Genomic DNA, 17,749 nt, shown 5'->3' with positions numbered 1-17,749 from the left:
AGCAGGGAGGCTTTTTAAATGGGGTTTGCTGAAGCGTAGCTCTAGCTTTAAGAAGCTTTAAGCCTGCCTAGCATTGCACCTTGGCTACGCTGTTTACCTCAAGAATTCAATCACTCTAAGAGCTGTGTTACCAAGGCCATAACTCCCGAGCATGTGTCTCTGCAAATATGAAGTGTCACACAGGCAATTTTTCAGAAAAAGATGGCTGCGTTTTTCACCAAAGAAGAAAATTAAAGCTCTATTGGCTTCTTCACCTACCTGCTTTTAATACTACAGTAAATGATTGACTCCTGTGTTTGCTTTTTCTCAAGGCTTGCTTGAGAGCATTATGTTGATATAATAGTTTAGCCTTTGTGAATAGCTTTTCTATTTTATTTAAAAATAAAAACCAGGGAAAAGCAAGTGCAGGCCAGACTGTATGTGAAGAGAGTGAAAAATGGAGTCTTACCATTAAAGAGCACTTCTATGTAAAACATGGGAACCCCTCCTGCTCTTCCAAGAACCTTATAACTTGCATCTTCCAGAGCCTCTCAGTTTGTTCCTATGGCTCTTCAAGATCACTGCTGTTAAATTCAGTTAACCCCAAATACAAGGATCAAGCAGGAATAAGTAGAGAATGTGCAGAAGTCTAGTTCCAGCCACAATGTTTAACTCTAAAGATAGTCCTGCCTCAAATTCAATGTTAAGAGGAATGGATATTCCTTATAATAAATCTTATTTTAATCACAAATGGAATTCCTTAGAGACATATGAGTCAGTGATCAAATATGGAAGACTTATGTGCTTACCTTTCAATGACCTATCGTAAGGTAAAGTGCACTAATTGCAAAATGAGGTGATAAGTTAAAGCACATGTTACGGCAAACAGATGTCTTTCACCACTCAAGGGAGCACTTCTTCTAAACATGTGCTTAATATATAGTCTGATTTGACCCTGAAGAAATTTTGTATTAAGAGTTGGGCCCAAAAAAGGCTGGACTTGAAGATCATTGACACCCTGAATAAGAATAATGATGCCTAGTCCTAGTCTTGACTTTGATCAATAATAAGAACCTATCACGTTTGATAAGTTTATTGTGGTAAATAAATAGTTTTGTTTAATGTGAAGTAGAAGGCTTTCATGGCCGGCATCCATAGTTTTTTGTATGTTTTTGGGCTATATGGCCATGTTCTAGAAGAATTTGTTCCTGAAGTATTGGCAGCATCTGTGGCTGGCATCTTTAGAGAATCTTCATCTTCATTCTCTGAAGATGCCAGCCACAGATGCTGGCGCAACATCAGGAATAAACTCTTCTAGAACATGGCCACATAGTCCGAAAAACCTACAAAAAACTATAGTTTTGTTTAAATTGGGACTTGTCTCAAAATACTATCTATGCTCATGTGTAAATCTAGAAATTTTAGTCAAAAGGTTGGCCCTAAAAAACTGGGATGACTTATCCACAGGTCATTTAAAGTCCTATGCTTTAACTCTTATCAAAAAAGGAACCACTCCTTTCTCTGAGTAGAGTGGTGAATGGTGAGAGCTTAGTCCATCCTGGAAGAACCTAAAAGAAGCACCAACCCTTTCTACTCTCTGCTGTGATGCCATGTCTGGCCTTTGTGAATGTCTGGTGAGAAAAGGGTGTCATCTCTTTGGCCCTTCTCTTTTTTGTAATATTTTTATTGAGTTATTACAGATACATCTCATATAATAACATATAATAACAACATATATCATCATTTTATTCCCTTAAATCTTTCCCAACCCCTCTATTTACATATCCTTTAAGCCTTTTAATAATAATAATAATAATAATAATAATAATAATAGGTTTTATTTATATACCGCCCAATCACTGGGAATCCGAGCGGTTTACAACAGAGGGGATAATCGACGGTTCCCTGCCCTCAGGCTTACAATCTAAAAGACACGACACAAAAGGAGAAGGGAATGGTGGGGAGGGGAGGGGATCAGGTCCAGCATTCTTCTCTCCCTCTCAGGCCTGGACCAAGGCAGATGGATCGGAGGGAAGGCTCTTCTTCTTCAGGCTAGCCCTGGTGGAGTTGAGCCAGCCTATTCTCTCCCTCAAGATGGTGGCTGAAGGGAGGGCTTACAAATACTCCTTCCTTTCCCCCCCAACCCTTAGAGATTTCGAATAGTCCTATTCCCGTAATCTTCTCTTGTGACTCTGAAATTAAACATCAGTATTATTATTCCCTTACCTTTCACGCCCTTCTCTTAAAAGGTGTGCCAAGAGGAATTGGGCTTTGAAGGGTTTGAATAAGACATTTGTGCATGTTTGTCAGCTTTTCTGAGCTGAAATCAGGTAAAATTATCACAATAAAGTTGAAATTATCACATAGTTGCCATTTGCTTTGCCTTGCCTTTACATCCTTTTTGACATGTGTATGTTTTCTTAGCCCCACCTGTGCCTGGTCGCCTCCCTCATACATTGGATAGCCAAAGATTTACCATAGCTCCCCTCCTCATCCATCCAGCACAGACCATTAAGACTGCAGGAATCATCCCGTTATTGACTTTATCCATGAGTCATAACAATACCATATTTTTTAGCCCCCAAACCTGCACCTGAAGTCGAAGTCGACTTATAGTCGAGTATATATGATATGTTCCCAACGCCCAACTTGGCTGTGGGCTGTTTTCCTGTTATATAGTGATGAACTGCTTCTGAGCCTATGTAGATATCATATTTGTAGTTTCCCCACTCAACTGATTTAACTAGTCATCCCCAACACATCTGGGATTAGTAAGCAAGAAATTCTGTTCAGAAGCAGACAGACTTGAGATCCACTTCCTCTTTTTTATTATTAAACAAATGAATCTCTGGGTAAAATGCTTCAGAAGTTCGGTTTTGGTAGCTCCGTCCATCATCCACAAAGCCTATGTCTTTTAGCAAACTATGTGCCAAAATGAGGTTTATTTTTCATACTAATGATGCCTTGGATTATTAAATGAAATATCGTTTAATTTACTACAAGCTATTTATGCTCTCTGCTTACCTCTTGCGTTTCTTAAGGCATGAAACACTGAATTTCTGCAGAATGCGATTTTCTTTTCTGTTGCCGGTCACCTTTGTTTTAATTGCTTCGTGATGAAGTATTTCTAGTGCTGCAGGGGAATCATGAACTGATAAAATTAAACAGAATTGCTGAAGCATTTATCAGCTGTTGGTTTTATTAAATCATGTCTCCTCGAAGGGCACCTTAAACATTGTGTCACATGTAAATTGGTAATGTTTCTATAGCCTCCAGTTTGACCCTTCTCTGGACTTGCATGTAGAAAACAAAACTAGAGCAGCAAAAACAATAAGGAGTCTTCTGTCATCCTAAAGAGTAACATGGTTTGTTTGACACAGGCTTACAGAGGATGCAAGACTACTTAGAATCATAGAATCATAGAGATGGAAGAGACTCCCAGGGACATCCACACCAACCTCCTGCCATGCAGGAACTCACAATCAAAACACCCCTGACAGCAAATAAAAGTCATTCCTCAAAATCTGCTTGGCCTGAGAAGCCTTTTGGCTTAAATGCTTAGTCCACCACCTGTAACTAAAGAGAAGCTTTCTTCCACTGTTACCTTGCCTCTGTATCTTCCCAGGGGTGATCATGGGTTGATGGGGTTGTCATAATAATTTGACCTATGCAAAGTAATCTGTTAAGAGAAGGACTGGGCAGTGGGAATTTTGAGAAGTGGTTCAAACATATTGTGAATTTTTCCATAGGTGTCTGCAGTGGATTCCCTGGAGGGCCCACTCCTTCAAGTGGAGGGACTGAGTGATCTGAGATTGGAACTCCATAGTAAGAAGATGAATATGCACTTGGTCCTAATAGACGAGCTGCACCGCCACCTTTACATCAAATCCACCAGTAGGGTTGGACAACGGAACAAGGAAAAAGGGAGAGTAAGGTTAGTCTGAAATACTGTAAAGAAGGTTTCATTCTTGTGAGGAGCAGGACATTGTTTTGGAAAAAAAACTGCGCAAACTAAGGGCCTGTACAGACAGGCCAAAATAAAGCTGCTTCGGGTCACTTTGGAAGTATGCTGTTTAAATGACACACACATCTTAAGAGGCCAGAAGCTGTGCCAAAGCTGTGCTCCAGTCTTTAGGACTGGAGCATGGCTTTGGGGTGGCTTCTGGCCTCTTAGGACACATGCATCATTTAAACATCATACCTCCAAAGTGACCCTTATTATTATAACTGTAGCTCATAGCACCCTTAAGAACGGCCAAAAGCTTTTGAATATCCTTTAGGATTATTCCAAGGGTGAAAGTCATTAGGATTTGGCTTACATTGGGTTGGTGTTGCTTTCCATCTGGCCCAGATAATGTCAGTACCAAACTGCAGGGTCTCAAAAGACTGACTCTAGACTAAAAGACCATGCCTGCCAAAATGAGTCTGCTGAATTTTAAGACCCTCAGGGAAGTGCTTTCTTTTGCTCCCACAACCATCACAGCATGTTTGGTGAGAAAAATTGCAGGGTCCTTCTCAATGGCTGCTCCCAGGCCATGTAATTTCCTGCCACAGGAAGCTAGCTTGGCCCCCTCTCTGTTCTCTTTCCACTGGCCAGCAAAGTACCTTTCTTTAACAGTTATTGATGTGTTGTATTTTTTGCATTTTAATGGAATTTTAAAACCGTTGTAAAGTTTTTAATATGGTTAACATTGGCGGGTTACAGACCGCCGAAAAGCGGCAGCCTGCACCCGCCCGTTTCCCCGCCGGATCGGGGCCTCAGCAGTCAGAGCGGCGGCCGCTGAGGCCCTGATCCGCCGCTTTCCAGGCCGTGGGGAAGCGGCAAAACACTGCTTCCCTGCCACCTAGAAAGGGGTGTCCTTGGGGCTCCAAGCCCCAAGGACACCCCGCGACGGCAGGGAGGAGGAGAAAGAGGCCGCTTGGCCCCTTTCTCCTCTGCGTTGCTGGGCGCAGCCGTCTGAACGCTGTGCCCAGTGATGCAATGCCAAGAAGGAGCTCCGAAACGGAGCTCCTTCTGGGGCCTTGGAAAGCACTAGGCGCCCTGGGGCAGCCCCAATACGTCACAACCTCGCCTCCTCATTTGGAGGCGGTGCGGTCGTGACGTAGTGATGGTGGCGGCCATGTGGAATGGTCGCTGCCATTTCCTACGCGCAGAGCGCGTACTAGGGTTAGGGGCATCCAGAAAGGATGCCCCTTTCTAACCCTAGTACACGCTCGTCGCGTACTTTAAGGCCCGTTTGTAATGGGCCTTTTTTTTTTTTTTTTTTTTAAAGTCTTATGTCTTTCTCAACATACAGGGTATATAATGCAACTCACACAATAACAACTAAACTAACTTAACAGGCTAAGTAATACACATATTATGCCCTGCCTTAGGAAGAAAAAAGGATATACAGTGTGCCTACACCATACGCGGGTGCATTATATGTGGCTTCAAGCTTACACTGAGGCCGTGTAACAATAAAGTGTATGACACGTGCGCCGCGAGCATGTGCCCCATTGTTTTCGATGAGACGTGGACTTATGCAGAATTCCCTTTACACAGGGGGATCCGGAACGGATCCTCCATGTAAGGGAAGGGCCCACTGTAAATATAAAACAACTGTCAGAAATAATCTCTTTTTTCAAAATAGTAGGTGACTGGAACAGGAAGTCCATCTACTTTCTGCTTTGGAAAAAGGCCGTTGCAGTTTTAAAGAAAGGTGATGACATCAGAAAACAACTCAAAATGGGAGTGAAATGGCCAGTGGCATCCCCCAAAGCTTCTAGGACAAAAATGGTGGTGATGGGGAGATTAATATTTACATGCTCACACACGCATACACACACAGAATACCGTCAGTATCACATTGAGAGCATGTATGGATGAAGTTTCAGCCTTGAAATATCTACGAAAAAGTAGTAAACTCCTCCTTTACATTTCCTGTGTTTAATGGTTCCCGCTGGGCAACTTCAAAGTTTGCATGGTGTTAGGTTATGTTTCATCTGTTTTCAATGCAGCTCACTTGTGAAGGATGTCTCTCCTGGGCCTCTTCTGGATGTAACTAACTTGTCCACTCCTCGCAAATTTCTTGATGCTTCTCAGTTTGGTACCCCAGGAAACACCAGTGGTAAGTGATAACATAGTAACAGATATTTCCATAGATCTCTCATTATCATTGTGCATGGATATATTCCACTAGATAAATACAGCTTGTTTTGGGAAGAAATTTTCAGGCACAGAGGCACCCTTAAGTGAAGCAATAGCAATAGCAAGTACATTTCTATACCGCATATCAGTGCACTTTAAGCACTCCCTAAGCGGTTTAGAATTTGTAAGCTAATTGTCCCCAACAATCTGGGTACTCATTTTAGCGACTGCAGGAGGATGCAAGCCTGAGTCGAACTTGAGCCCTTTTCACTGGTAGTGAACTCGCAATCTTATGGTTTGTAAGTGAGTGGCTACAGTACAGGCATTTAACCTCTGTGCCACCAGGGCTCACAGGTGAAGTCAGGAGAATAATGGCAGGGAGATATGATATCAAGTTTCTGAATATACGGGCAGTAGAGAAATGTTAATTGTTCTTCATGAATTTTCCTTAGTGCAGCCCCATAATGGGTTAATTCAAGAATGGAGAATGCAGTTGGAATGCAGTTCCCATCATCCCTGAACATTGATTGTGCCTGCCAAGGGAACTGTAGTCCAACAGTATCTGGAAGGCAATATCTGGAAGGCTGTTACCCTGGTGCAAAGTGTACATTAGACACAAAAGTCTGTGTTAGGATTCTCGCTATTGATGGCAGTGTTGATGGTTATCATGTGCCGTCAGCTCAGCCTCAACCTATGACAACCCTCTGAGTGAGAGACCTCCCTGTTATAAACCGCCTAGCTCAGATCTTGCAAAGTCAGGGCTGTGGGAAATCGAAGGCTTTCACGGCCGGCATCCATAGCTGTTTTGTGAGTTTTTCAGGCTATGAGGCTGTGCTTTAGAAGAATTTATTCCTGAAGTTTCGCCAGCAGCTCTTCAGAGAAAGATTCCAGCTACAGGTGCTGGCGAAATGTCAGGAATAAATTCTTCTAGAACATGGCCTCATAGCCTGAAAAATTCAAGAAAAACTCAGGGCTGTGGATTTTGTTACAGAGTTTTGAGGAATGGAAAATCCAGTCTATCTGCCTGTAATGTGATCATCCTCTTTACTTACTACTTACAGATTTTCCCAGTATTATTGTCTTTTCTAGTTAGTCATTTATTCTCATGATATATCCAAAATATGACAACCCCATTTTAGTCATTTCGGCTTTTAGTGAATGTTCTGGCTTGATTTGTTCTAGGACTCATTCATTTGTCATTTTGGTAGTCCACGTTATCCGTAGAACTCTTATCCAGGACCATATTTCAAAAGAAATGATTTTCTTCTTGTTAGCTCTGTCTGTCTGTCTGTCTGTCTGTCTGTCTGTCTGTCTGTCTGTCTGTCTGTCTGTCTTTCTTTCTTTCTTTCTTTCTTTCTTTCTTTCTTAGAACTGTGTTGGTTATAACCTTTAAAGCCCTACATGGCTCGGGCCCGAGTTACTTTTGGGAGCGCTTCTCCCTATATAATCCGCCCCGCACTCTCAGTTCTTACTAGAATATTCTAATACCAAGTTAATGACAACTTCACATAAGGCATTCACTGCCGCTGCCCCAAGATTATGGAATGACCTACTGGAAGAGATCCGTCTCATTACTACCTTAGAGGCCTTTAAGAAGACACTCAAAATGGATCTCTTCCGGTGGGTTTATCCACTGAATTCCATATAAAAAGGTTATGGCGACTGCTGTTCCTTGACTCTGATTGTTGGCTAATGGACGAATTGTAATTTTTAGAGAACTAATAGGAATTCTTGGAAAATTCAGTGTTAGTATTTTATTGTTGTATTGATTGTAAATTGTACTAAGTGTCTTTTAAGGTTGTAATCCCACCTCGATCCGTGGGAGAGGCAGGAGGTATAAATAAACTATATTATTATTATGATTAACTGGGTATTTGGGAGAGGTGTGCGAGACAGCAGAGCAATAGCAGCAGAGGAAAGAAATTAGTAAAAATGTTTGTCTGCATAATTCAGGTTGCAGAATCAAGACTTTCTGAGTACAGTGGGCCCTCTCCTTACGCGGGGGATCCATTTCGGATCCCCCTGCGTAAGGGAATATCTGCCTATGTTCGAGCCCCATAGGAAATAATGGGGCTTGTGCATGTGGCGAGGCGGTGCGCACGCACCACGGGCGCACCCACCATTCTTTCCCTCCCCAGGCAGCTTCCATACACTGGAAGCCACGTAAAACGCATCTGTGCAAGGCGCGTGCGCGCGCTGTATTGCTTTATGTATCAAATTAGTGAAGTATAAATGCTTCCCTGCTTACTGCTTTCTGCTTTCATCCTCAACCACTCTTAGAATGGTAACATGTAGAGACATCACTTCCTGTCACCATACTAGAAAGTCTGTAAAGGATATATCTCCATTTTCATCTGCAGTACCTTTCAAAAAAAGTGACAGGAAGTGAGTGTGTATGTCTTCCTGTCACAATTTTTGACAGTGGCTGCTGAAGAAAATGGAAGGGTTTGGGCTGTGTGTGTGTGTGTGTGTGTGTGTGTGTGTGTGTGTGTGTATGAGGTCCATTGTGGAGCTGTGGAGGAAGTTGGCCCCTGGCCCTCATGCAGTAGCCCACCCCTGTGATATAGAATATATGAACCCAAACATTTTGTAGTCTACTCTGTTGTTTTCTCATCCTTGTTCCTAATACCCTTGACCTCCAAAATAGGACTGAAATACAAAAGCTGTATATTATGGATACAGGAACTATGCATCTGCATACCAATTGTTTGGGATCATGGGCGGGAAAAGTGCTGTTGTGCTCATATCCTTGGAGTGGTCGACTCATGGGCATCCAACTGACTACTATGTGAACAGAATATGGGACTTAATAGACCTTTGGCCTAATCTGACAGGACTCTTAATGCTCTTATGTTTTGTGGTCTCAGGGTCTAGTATCATAGAATCATAGAGTTGGAAGAGATCACAAAGAGCCATCCAGTCCAAACCCTTGCCATGCAGGAATAGACAACCCCATATTTCACAGCAGATAACCATCCAGCCTCTGTTTAAAAACCTCAAAAGAAGGAGATTCCACCACACTCTGAGGCAGTCTATTTCACGTATTCCAGCATATATGAGAGTGAAGGAGTAAACGGTTCACTTTTTCAACCCTATGTCTAATTTTCTGAATGTCTCAGTCACTCTACATGTCATTTTATTTTCCAGACCAAAACTCCCTAGATGTTTTAGTCTCTTTCCCTCTGGCACCATGATGGTTTTCTTTGTCCCTTTCCATCCCAGCCTTTAGAATCATAGAATTGTAGAGTTGGAAGAGACCACAAGGGCCATCCAGTCCAACCCCCTGCCATTCAGGAACTCTCAATCAAAGCATACCTGACAGATGGCTATCCAGCCTTTGCTTAAAGACCTCCAAGGAAGGAGACTCGTTGTTGTTAACTGCCCTTGAGTCAACCCTGACTCATGGCGATCCTGTGGATTGGAGATCTCCAAGTCCTTCTATCCCCCACTGCTCTATTCAGATCCTGCAGACTCAGATCCATGATCTCCCTGATTGAATCTAGCCATCTGGCATGCATTTTTCTCTCTTTATGCTGCCCTCTACCTTTCCTAGCATCATCATTTTTTTCTAGTGAGTCATGCCTTCTCATAATGTGGCCAAAGTACAACAGCTTCAGTTTAGTCATCTTAGCTTCCCCTGAGAGTTCAGGCTTAATCTGTTCTAGGACCCATTTATTTGTCTTTTTGGCTTTCCATGGTATTCTCCGCACTCTTCTCCGGTACCACATCTCAAATTAGTTGATTTTCTTCTTCTTCAGATGCCAACCACAGATGCTGGCAAAATGTCAGGAATAAACTCTTCTAGAACATGGCCACATAGCCCAAAATACCCACAAAAAACTTTTCAATGAGTTGCCAACCACAACCCTGAGATCTCTCTTGGTTAGTCATTGTTACTTCAGACCCTGCCACTGTGCTTGTAAAATGAAACATTTTGCCCAGTTGAATCTCCCCGTCTGCTTTCCTGGTCTGAGGAAGGTGGCTATTTTACTAAGTCCGCTCAATCTCTTTGTCCCATTATTGAAAATTCCTGATGATTTCTTGCATATGGTCGAGCAGATCATCTTTTACAAATTGGAAGGGACAGGAAATCATTGAGATGCTTTGAAGTGCTCCTTTGCTTTGTTGTTTATTAGTGGTGCATCTGGGCATAGGGAATTCAGCCCTGGAAATTATGCTGGGTAGGGCGGTTTTGAGAACGCTTGGAGTAGACCAGTGGGGCTCCGTGAACCTCTGTCCTTTTAGATAAAAAGATCCAGTGGAATCAGGGCATAGTCTGGGAAAGCATAAATTATGCAGAGTAGAGCATAAAATTTTATTAGCTGCTCATAAAAATCAGACACCTACTGAAATACACTCCGATAAATACTAGCAAAATTTGATCACACATGGCCGTAAAAAAAACAAACCCCATGAGGGCGTTCCTCTGATGATACGGCCTTGGTATTGATGTGGTTGGGGGAGGCGATCTGTCCTGTGTTAATGCTGCCATGTCCTTCTTTGTCGAAATGCCGCATTAGATTAGTTTGCCGTTGAGCTAGGAAATCTGTCTTTATGAGATGGCTCATCAAAGTGGAAAGGGACATGAAGAAATGGTTAGTTAATTAGAGGGTGACAAATTTTCAGCGCTCAATGTTATTGATTCGTGTGGTGTTTATATTCAGTATAAACACCTCTGTGTTCAGGATTTGTTCTGATTGTTTCATGACATTAAGAGGACAGTGATTTTGGTCCTGAGTCAGCTTGTATTGAGGCAGGAAGGTGTAAGCAATCTACAGGATTTATTTAGACCTCCTGTGCTGTTAAATCTTCCTTGTGCAATAAAGAAATGGCTGGGTGGGAAAACCTTTGACAAGTGTTTTGGGATGTGCGGGCAGGGGTCAGGGAAGGGTATATCTGATGGTATGAAATTGGGTTTTCAGGAAAGTTGGCGCTATTGCTTCTGCTTCTAGGGGGGAAAATCCTCCTTTTTGGCAGGACTTTGACTTGGGAGTGTTATTGTAGTGTGGATTTTCATTGAACAGATATGCAACAATACACTGTGACTGTAGATTTTCTTTTCATTGTGTATCTGTTGAAGTTATAGAAGTCATGATCGAAAGTGCTCATTATGTCATCCCCACTTTAGGAAGATGTTGGTGTACAGCTCCTCAGTTTAGGAAGTGTGCCCCTCATTGGCAGTGATATTTATTCATTTCACAGACACGTTTACCAAAGTGTCTTACAAGGAAACATTTTTGGCACTGCCGTGTTAAATTCATTTCCCCTGAGCTGACAGCCCCTGACATTGCTTCGACTAAAAGTTCCAAGACTGACTCAGAAACTAAAGTGAGCTGTGAGGTGTTGGGTGGCAGATTTTTTTTTCCATACCAAAATAAGTTATATATGATCCGGAATGGGGAAAATGTGGTCCTTTAGAATTGTTGTTGTATTGAAACTTCCAGCATTCTTTATCATTGCCTATGTAGGCTAAGGCTACTGGGAGTTCAGTCCAACGATGTTTGAAATGCTGAATAGTCTCTCTCTCTCTCTCTCTCTCTCTCTCTCTCTCTCTCTCTGTGTGTGTGTGTGTGTGTATCAATGAGCAGAGTCTACCTCTTTAGTAGGTAGATTTAAGCACTTCCCAGAGAACTACAGGGAGCTATAAATCCCCCCCCCCCCCAAATTCCTACAGAGCAGCCAACTCCATAGTGAACTCTAGATTTCTGTAGTTTGAATCCCTGATCCCCTACTCAGGTATGCTGGCACCAGGACCACAGAAAATTGGTATGCACAATGGTATGATATGATATAGCCTTTGAATTCCTTGATTTTTATTTTGCCAGGTGTTATTGCTTGTGTAAAAACACTCCTTACTTGAACATTTGGCCTTTTCCTTTTCTTTATAGGTGAGTAGTTTCCATTTTCTGATCAGGAATCAGATATTCATAGATCTTATATCTGGAACACATGATATATTTGGGTTTGTGTTTCTGAAAGAGCAGAATTCTGTCATGTGCAAAACTACATTAGAACTGCTCACACTTCCCAAAGGCAAATTGTTTATGGCTAAAGGCCTGGTATTTAAAAAAAAGAGAGAGAGAAAAAAATCAGACAAACTGCTCTAAAATCTCACTGGGAATGTGAGTATATAGAAAGTACCTCCTTACTGATTTTGGGGGTGATTCCCCCCCCCCCCCCCGCAACTTTCTTTAATGTCCCAGGGAGAGATGTCAGTTTGGTGGAAATCAAAGAAGATTTGGAGATGGATCCTGAAGAGAACAGTTCTGTTTTCATGGGCATCCTCATCAAAGGCTTGGCCAAGCTGAAGAAGATCCCAGAGACAGTGAAGGCCATCCAGGATCGTCTGGAGCAGGAGCTGAAGCAGATTGTTAAGAGGTCTACTACTCAAGTGGCGGACAATGGCTACCAGAGGGGAGAGAATGTAGCCCAGGAAAATCAACCCAGGTAAGAGCACTGCATTAAATAAGGCCTTAGAATAACTAGCAATCCTGACAGAAATAGGAATATTTGGGTTGCCAGAATATTTGTGACTTTTCTTTGGGAAACAGTGGCTTGTATCATCATCATCATCATCATCATTAACTTTTATTTATGAAGCGCTGTAAATTTACACAGCGCTATACATGCAATCTTTTTGGTTAGACGGTTCCCCGCCCTCGGGCTTACAATCTAAAAAGACATGACACAGAAGGAGAAGGGAGTGGTGGAGGGAAAGGGTAAGAGGTCCAGCAGTTCCTCTCTACCTCCAAGGCCTGGACCAAGGCAGATGGACTGGAGGGCGGGCTTGGCTTCATAATGGATGGTTAATCATAGCATAGCTTTCATAGAATCTTAAAAATTGGAAGGAACGAAAAGGACCATCTGATCCAAATCCCTGCCATGCAGGAAGCTAAAGCACTCCTGAAAGATGCCCATCCTACAAAGATGGAGAGTGCACTACCATATGAGGCTGTATATTCCACTGTCAAATAGCTCCTAAGGTTAAAAAATTCTTCCCAATGTTTTCTTGTAATTTGAATCTATTGGAACGTATTCTAGTCTCCAGAACAGCAGAAAACAAGCTAGTTCCATCTTCTACATAATATTTAAAGATCACTATTCATGTCACCTCCCACTCTTCTCTCCTGGGCCCAGTGCTATTCAACATCTTTATCAATGACTTGGATGACCAAATTGGGGGCATACTCATCAGATTTGCAGATGACACCAAATTAGGGGGAGTAGGTAATACCCCAGAGGACAGGACCAAACTTCCAAATGTCCTGAATAGACTAGAAAGCTGGGCCAAAGCTAACAAAATGAAATTCAACACGGAGAAATGTAAGGTACTGCACTTAGGGTGGAAAAATGAAATGCACAGATACAGGATGGGCAACACCTGGCTGAATAAAACTACGTGTGAAAGGGATCTAGGAGTCCAAGTAGACCACAGGTTGAACATGAGTCAACAGTGCGATGCGGCAGCTAAAGAGGCCAATGCAATTTTAGGAAGCATCAATAAAAGTATAGTGTCTAGATCAAGGGAAGTAATAGTGCCACTATATTCTGCTCTGGTCAGGCCCCACCTGGAATATTGTGTCCAGTTCTGGGCACCACAATTTAAAAAGGATGTGGAGAAACGAGCATGTCCAAAGGAGAGCAACTAAATTGGTGAAGGGTCTGGAAACCATGCCCTATGAGGAATGACTTAGGGAGCTGGGGATGTTCAGCCTGGAGAAGAGAAGGTTAAGAGGTGATATGATAGCCCTGTTTAAATATTTGAAGGGATGTCATATTGAGGAGGGAACAAGCTTGTTTTCTGCTGCTCCAGAGATTAGCACCAGGATCAATGGATGCAAGCTCCAGGAAAAGAGATTCCAGCTCAACATTAGGAAGAACTTCCTGACAGTAAGAGCTATCCAACAGTGGAACACACTCCCTCGGAGTGTAGTGGAATCTCCCACCTTGGAGGTCTTTAAACAGAGGCTGGATGGCCATCTGTCAGGGATGCTTTGATTTGGATTTCCTGCATGGCAGGGGGTTGGACTGGATGGCCCTTGTGGTCTCTTCCAACTCTATGATTCTATGATTCTTTGCTTATTTGCTCCAATTTGACAAGCTGTGGGGCTGCCATGATCTATGCTCCTTATCATTTCACGGTGTTCCTGCAGAAGTGATGCCTGGTTGTGCTTCCAAAAGCCCTTTCTGCTGCCCTTTTAAAATTAAATCACATTATTGAATGTTTCCAGGCCAAGGTTAGTGTGAATTGCCAGACCACATGAACACATGAGGCAGGTAGGAACAGTGCCTCTTGATCTTAAGCCTGGCATATGGATTGCATCTTTAACCCAGTCTTGATCAATCTTAGCTAAAGATTCCACAAATCTTTAAAAGAAGATATATCTAAACTCCCAAAGTCACAGGAGAAATATTTGGGGGGGGGGGGGGGGAACAATGTGACTAGGATATGATTGAAAGCATAAAGTCTAAGTTTTATTTTGCTTTTGAACTCATGGTTTTTCATGTTCAAGGATAGCCGTTCACATTAAAGGGTATCAGTGTCAAAATAAAGACATTTTATGGCTGGAATCTTGTTGATGTCTTATGCACATCTAAGTTTCCCAGTGGAAGAGGGTGAAAATTTTTTGTCCCTTGTAGAATATTTGCATTTAGATCAGTTTTGTGGGAACTGATTCTACATGTGGTGCATGACATATAAGGATGTGCATTCTGCATAGATTCATTGCACATTTGGCTGTGCATTGAGTTGCACATTTGGTGCTGGGGTTTTGTTGTGCACCATTGCCATTCAACATACAAGGTGCATAGCACAGTTAATACATAATTTTATCTGTGGAGTTTTTTGCCACTTTCATATTGGATTTCTACCTATATAATACTACAGCATCCCCATTAGTAGTTTGACATTAGCCGCTTTCATGGAAGTGATGTGCAAGTCACATTGCCTTCATAGTTTAATGGTGCAGTGTATTTGCAATACAGTGGCATGTGTATCGTCAATGATACTGCCCAGTTTCCCCTTGACTAGTAGGTTGCAGATAAATCTTTCAGATGGAAAAGTGTGAGTGAAATAAAGCTGACGGTCTTAGTTAACTGCCAGCCTGAAGCTGTTGACACTGAAGTGTGTGCTGTCTCCTTCAATTCCAAAGACTGCTTCTTCAGGTGCCAAGGATGGTACTTTTAAGGGTCTATTCTGTTGTCTGTCTTACTTATTGTCAAAACATATGTCAGTGTAGAGGGGCAGTTCTCAGAAGTTGCTTGAGCCTTCTGAAGCAGAAAGAAAGACTTGTCAGGTCTCCCCAAACTGAACTAGCATGCAAGCAGGGACTTTCCATTGTGTTTATTTACAGCATTTGTATCCAGTTCTTTGCTTGAAAAGCCTGATCACAGACTTGCAATCTGAAAGGCATAAAATAGAAAGAGAATGGGGCTGGGGAAGGAAGAGGAAAAAATAAATGAAGCCAGGCACACACTTTTTTCAGTTAAGAAAAATAACCAGTTGGAATGGAAAGAGGGAAAGGAGGAACCCAGTGGAGCTGGCCTTTAAGCATCCTGAGCTGACCTTTCAGCATCTGTTTACCCAGGTCTGACAGTGGGCAGTGCTACCAGGTGCTGGATCACCTCCTTATTTCTGCAGTCGCTGTTAGCATAAATGGAAAATCTGTTGAACTGTACAGGCTGCATTAAAGACTTAAACACTGGCATATCACACCAAGTTCAGCACTCTGCTTTCCATATTGGGACCAAATAGTTTTGGGAGATCCTGCAGGCAGGTATCAAGGCAGCCTTCCTCCCCTGTTGCCTTCTCCTTCCTGGGTCTTGTAACTATTGTTTAATGGCATACTGCTTCCACACATGGGTGCCTCATTTGTTTAAAGCAGACCTTGATAGACCATCTTCTCCTGAATTTGCCCAATCTGCCTTCACCACACTTTGCAGTTTTAAATTCCATGCCTTAATATGCATTGTATTAGGTGCCACTTTCTTCTTTCTGTCATGAATCTCTGGCCAGTCAGTTTTGTAAGATAATTCTTCATTCTCTATATATAGATGTAGGAGAAAATTTTCTGTAACCACTTCCACCTATACCACATTCCTTCACCATTAGTCACCTCTATAAAAACAAAATATCCCCAAATCCTCTGTCCTTTCCTCACAGTGAAAATGCTTCATTGTCTTTTATTTTTCATTTTCGTTCAATGTGGGACCTAAGTTTAGGGCCCAAGGAAACCCAGGCGGGTTACAGACCGCCTCTTTGAGGCGGGCTGTACCCGCCCCTTTCCCCGCCGGATCGGGGCCTGAGCTGCCAGAACGGCAGCCGCTGAGGCCCCGATTCGCCGCTTTTCAGGCTGCGGGGAAGCAGCAAAAGGCCGCTTCCCCGCAGCCTGAAAAGGGGTGTCCTTGGGGCTTCAAGCCCGAAGGACATCCCGCAGCGGCGGGGAGGGGGAGAAAGGGGCCGCTTGGCCCCTTTCTCCCTTGCTTTGCTGGGCGCAGCCGTCTGAAGGCTGCGCCCAGCGAAGCAAAGCAGTGCTGCAGACCAGGAAGGAGCTCCAAAACGGAGCTCCTTCCTGGTCCGCGGAAAGGGCGCCCTAGGCGCCCTGCTGCGGATTGAGGACGTCACGTCCACGCCGCCCTGTCTAGAGGCGGCGCGGCTGTGACGTCCTCATGGCGGCAGCTGTATGGAAGGGCCGCCGCTGTTTAGTGCGTGACAAGCACGCACTAGGGTTAGGGCGGTGCGGAAGCACCGCCCTTTTGTAACTCTAGTGCGTGCTCGTCACGCACTAAAGTGCCGGTGTGTAACCGGCCCCAGAATCTCTGTGAGTATGTTGTTGTGTCTCTGCGTCCTATTGTCCTCTTGGAAAAGCAAGCCAGAAAGCTTGATAGAGACTGACTAGGTTATCAGGACAGCTCATGAAGGTTCTTTTAACATTTTCTAACAATGGCTTTTGGCTCGAAATTGGATTCAAACTGGATTTTGAATTGCTGAAAGAGGAAGAATCTGACTCTAAATGTCTATTCACCCTTCAAAAGGCTTGGCTTCTGCAAGCTATTTACAGCTCGCCAAGAGCCTTGCAAATACAATGTTTGTTTTTTTCACCCCTAAAATGTGCCTTACTCTCCCAGCCTACCCATGTCCTCCATCTGCTGTTCTTCCAGCTGCTGCAGTGTTGCTCTTTCCTGAAGCAGAAGATGTACTCTCTTTTTGTCACTGTGGCTGCTGTTCCCTTGGCCAGAAGCAGCAGCTGCGAAGAGTGCCAATAACCCTCGTGTGCATGTTTTCCAGAAAATATAGGGAAATGTGTGAGGCAATAGTGTTCCGAACTTTCAGAAAACTGAAGGAATTAAAAGATAGCATGTGCATTTTAAATTTCTGCTAAAATGCCTTCTTTCTGATGATAGCTTGATAATCCTTGGACTATATGGCCTTTGGGATCCCTTCCAACTCCCCAATTTTCTGAGATAAAAATGCTTAAAAGGAATAAGGAAAAAACAATGCACTTTCCTAGCAGAGCAAAAAGTTACATTGTAGTGGGATATTGTTCCATTGGCCTCCAAAACAGTCAGTCAGCAAATAAAGGAGTAGACCAAATATATTTTGTGAAATATGGTCAGCGTGTATAATGGTTTGAGTGTTGG

The 17,749-nt window shown here is 43.1% G+C and overlaps 1 protein-coding gene across 1 annotated transcript in view; it reads left to right on the top strand.

Moving 5' to 3' along the window:
• EXOC4 (exocyst complex component 4) overlaps nucleotides 1-17,749 on the top strand; it is a 510,603-nt gene that overhangs the window by 61,856 nt on the left and 430,998 nt on the right. The window contains exons 4-6 of the mRNA XM_089527458.1: nucleotides 3,729-3,913; nucleotides 5,980-6,089; nucleotides 12,313-12,556. Coding sequence (XP_089383584.1) covers nucleotides 3,729-3,913; nucleotides 5,980-6,089; nucleotides 12,313-12,556 — 539 coding nt within the window. The remainder of the gene's footprint in view (nucleotides 1-3,728; nucleotides 3,914-5,979; nucleotides 6,090-12,312; nucleotides 12,557-17,749) is intronic.

This window comes from Sceloporus occidentalis, unplaced genomic scaffold (genome assembly GCF_023333645.1).
Source record: "Sceloporus occidentalis isolate IW3139 unplaced genomic scaffold, rSceOcc1.0.p SCAF_5, whole genome shotgun sequence".
NCBI classification, from domain to species: Eukaryota; Metazoa; Chordata; class Lepidosauria; order Squamata; family Phrynosomatidae; genus Sceloporus; species Sceloporus occidentalis.
Note: the sequence above shows the minus strand (reverse complement) of the source record. Positions and strands in the feature narration are given on the sequence as shown.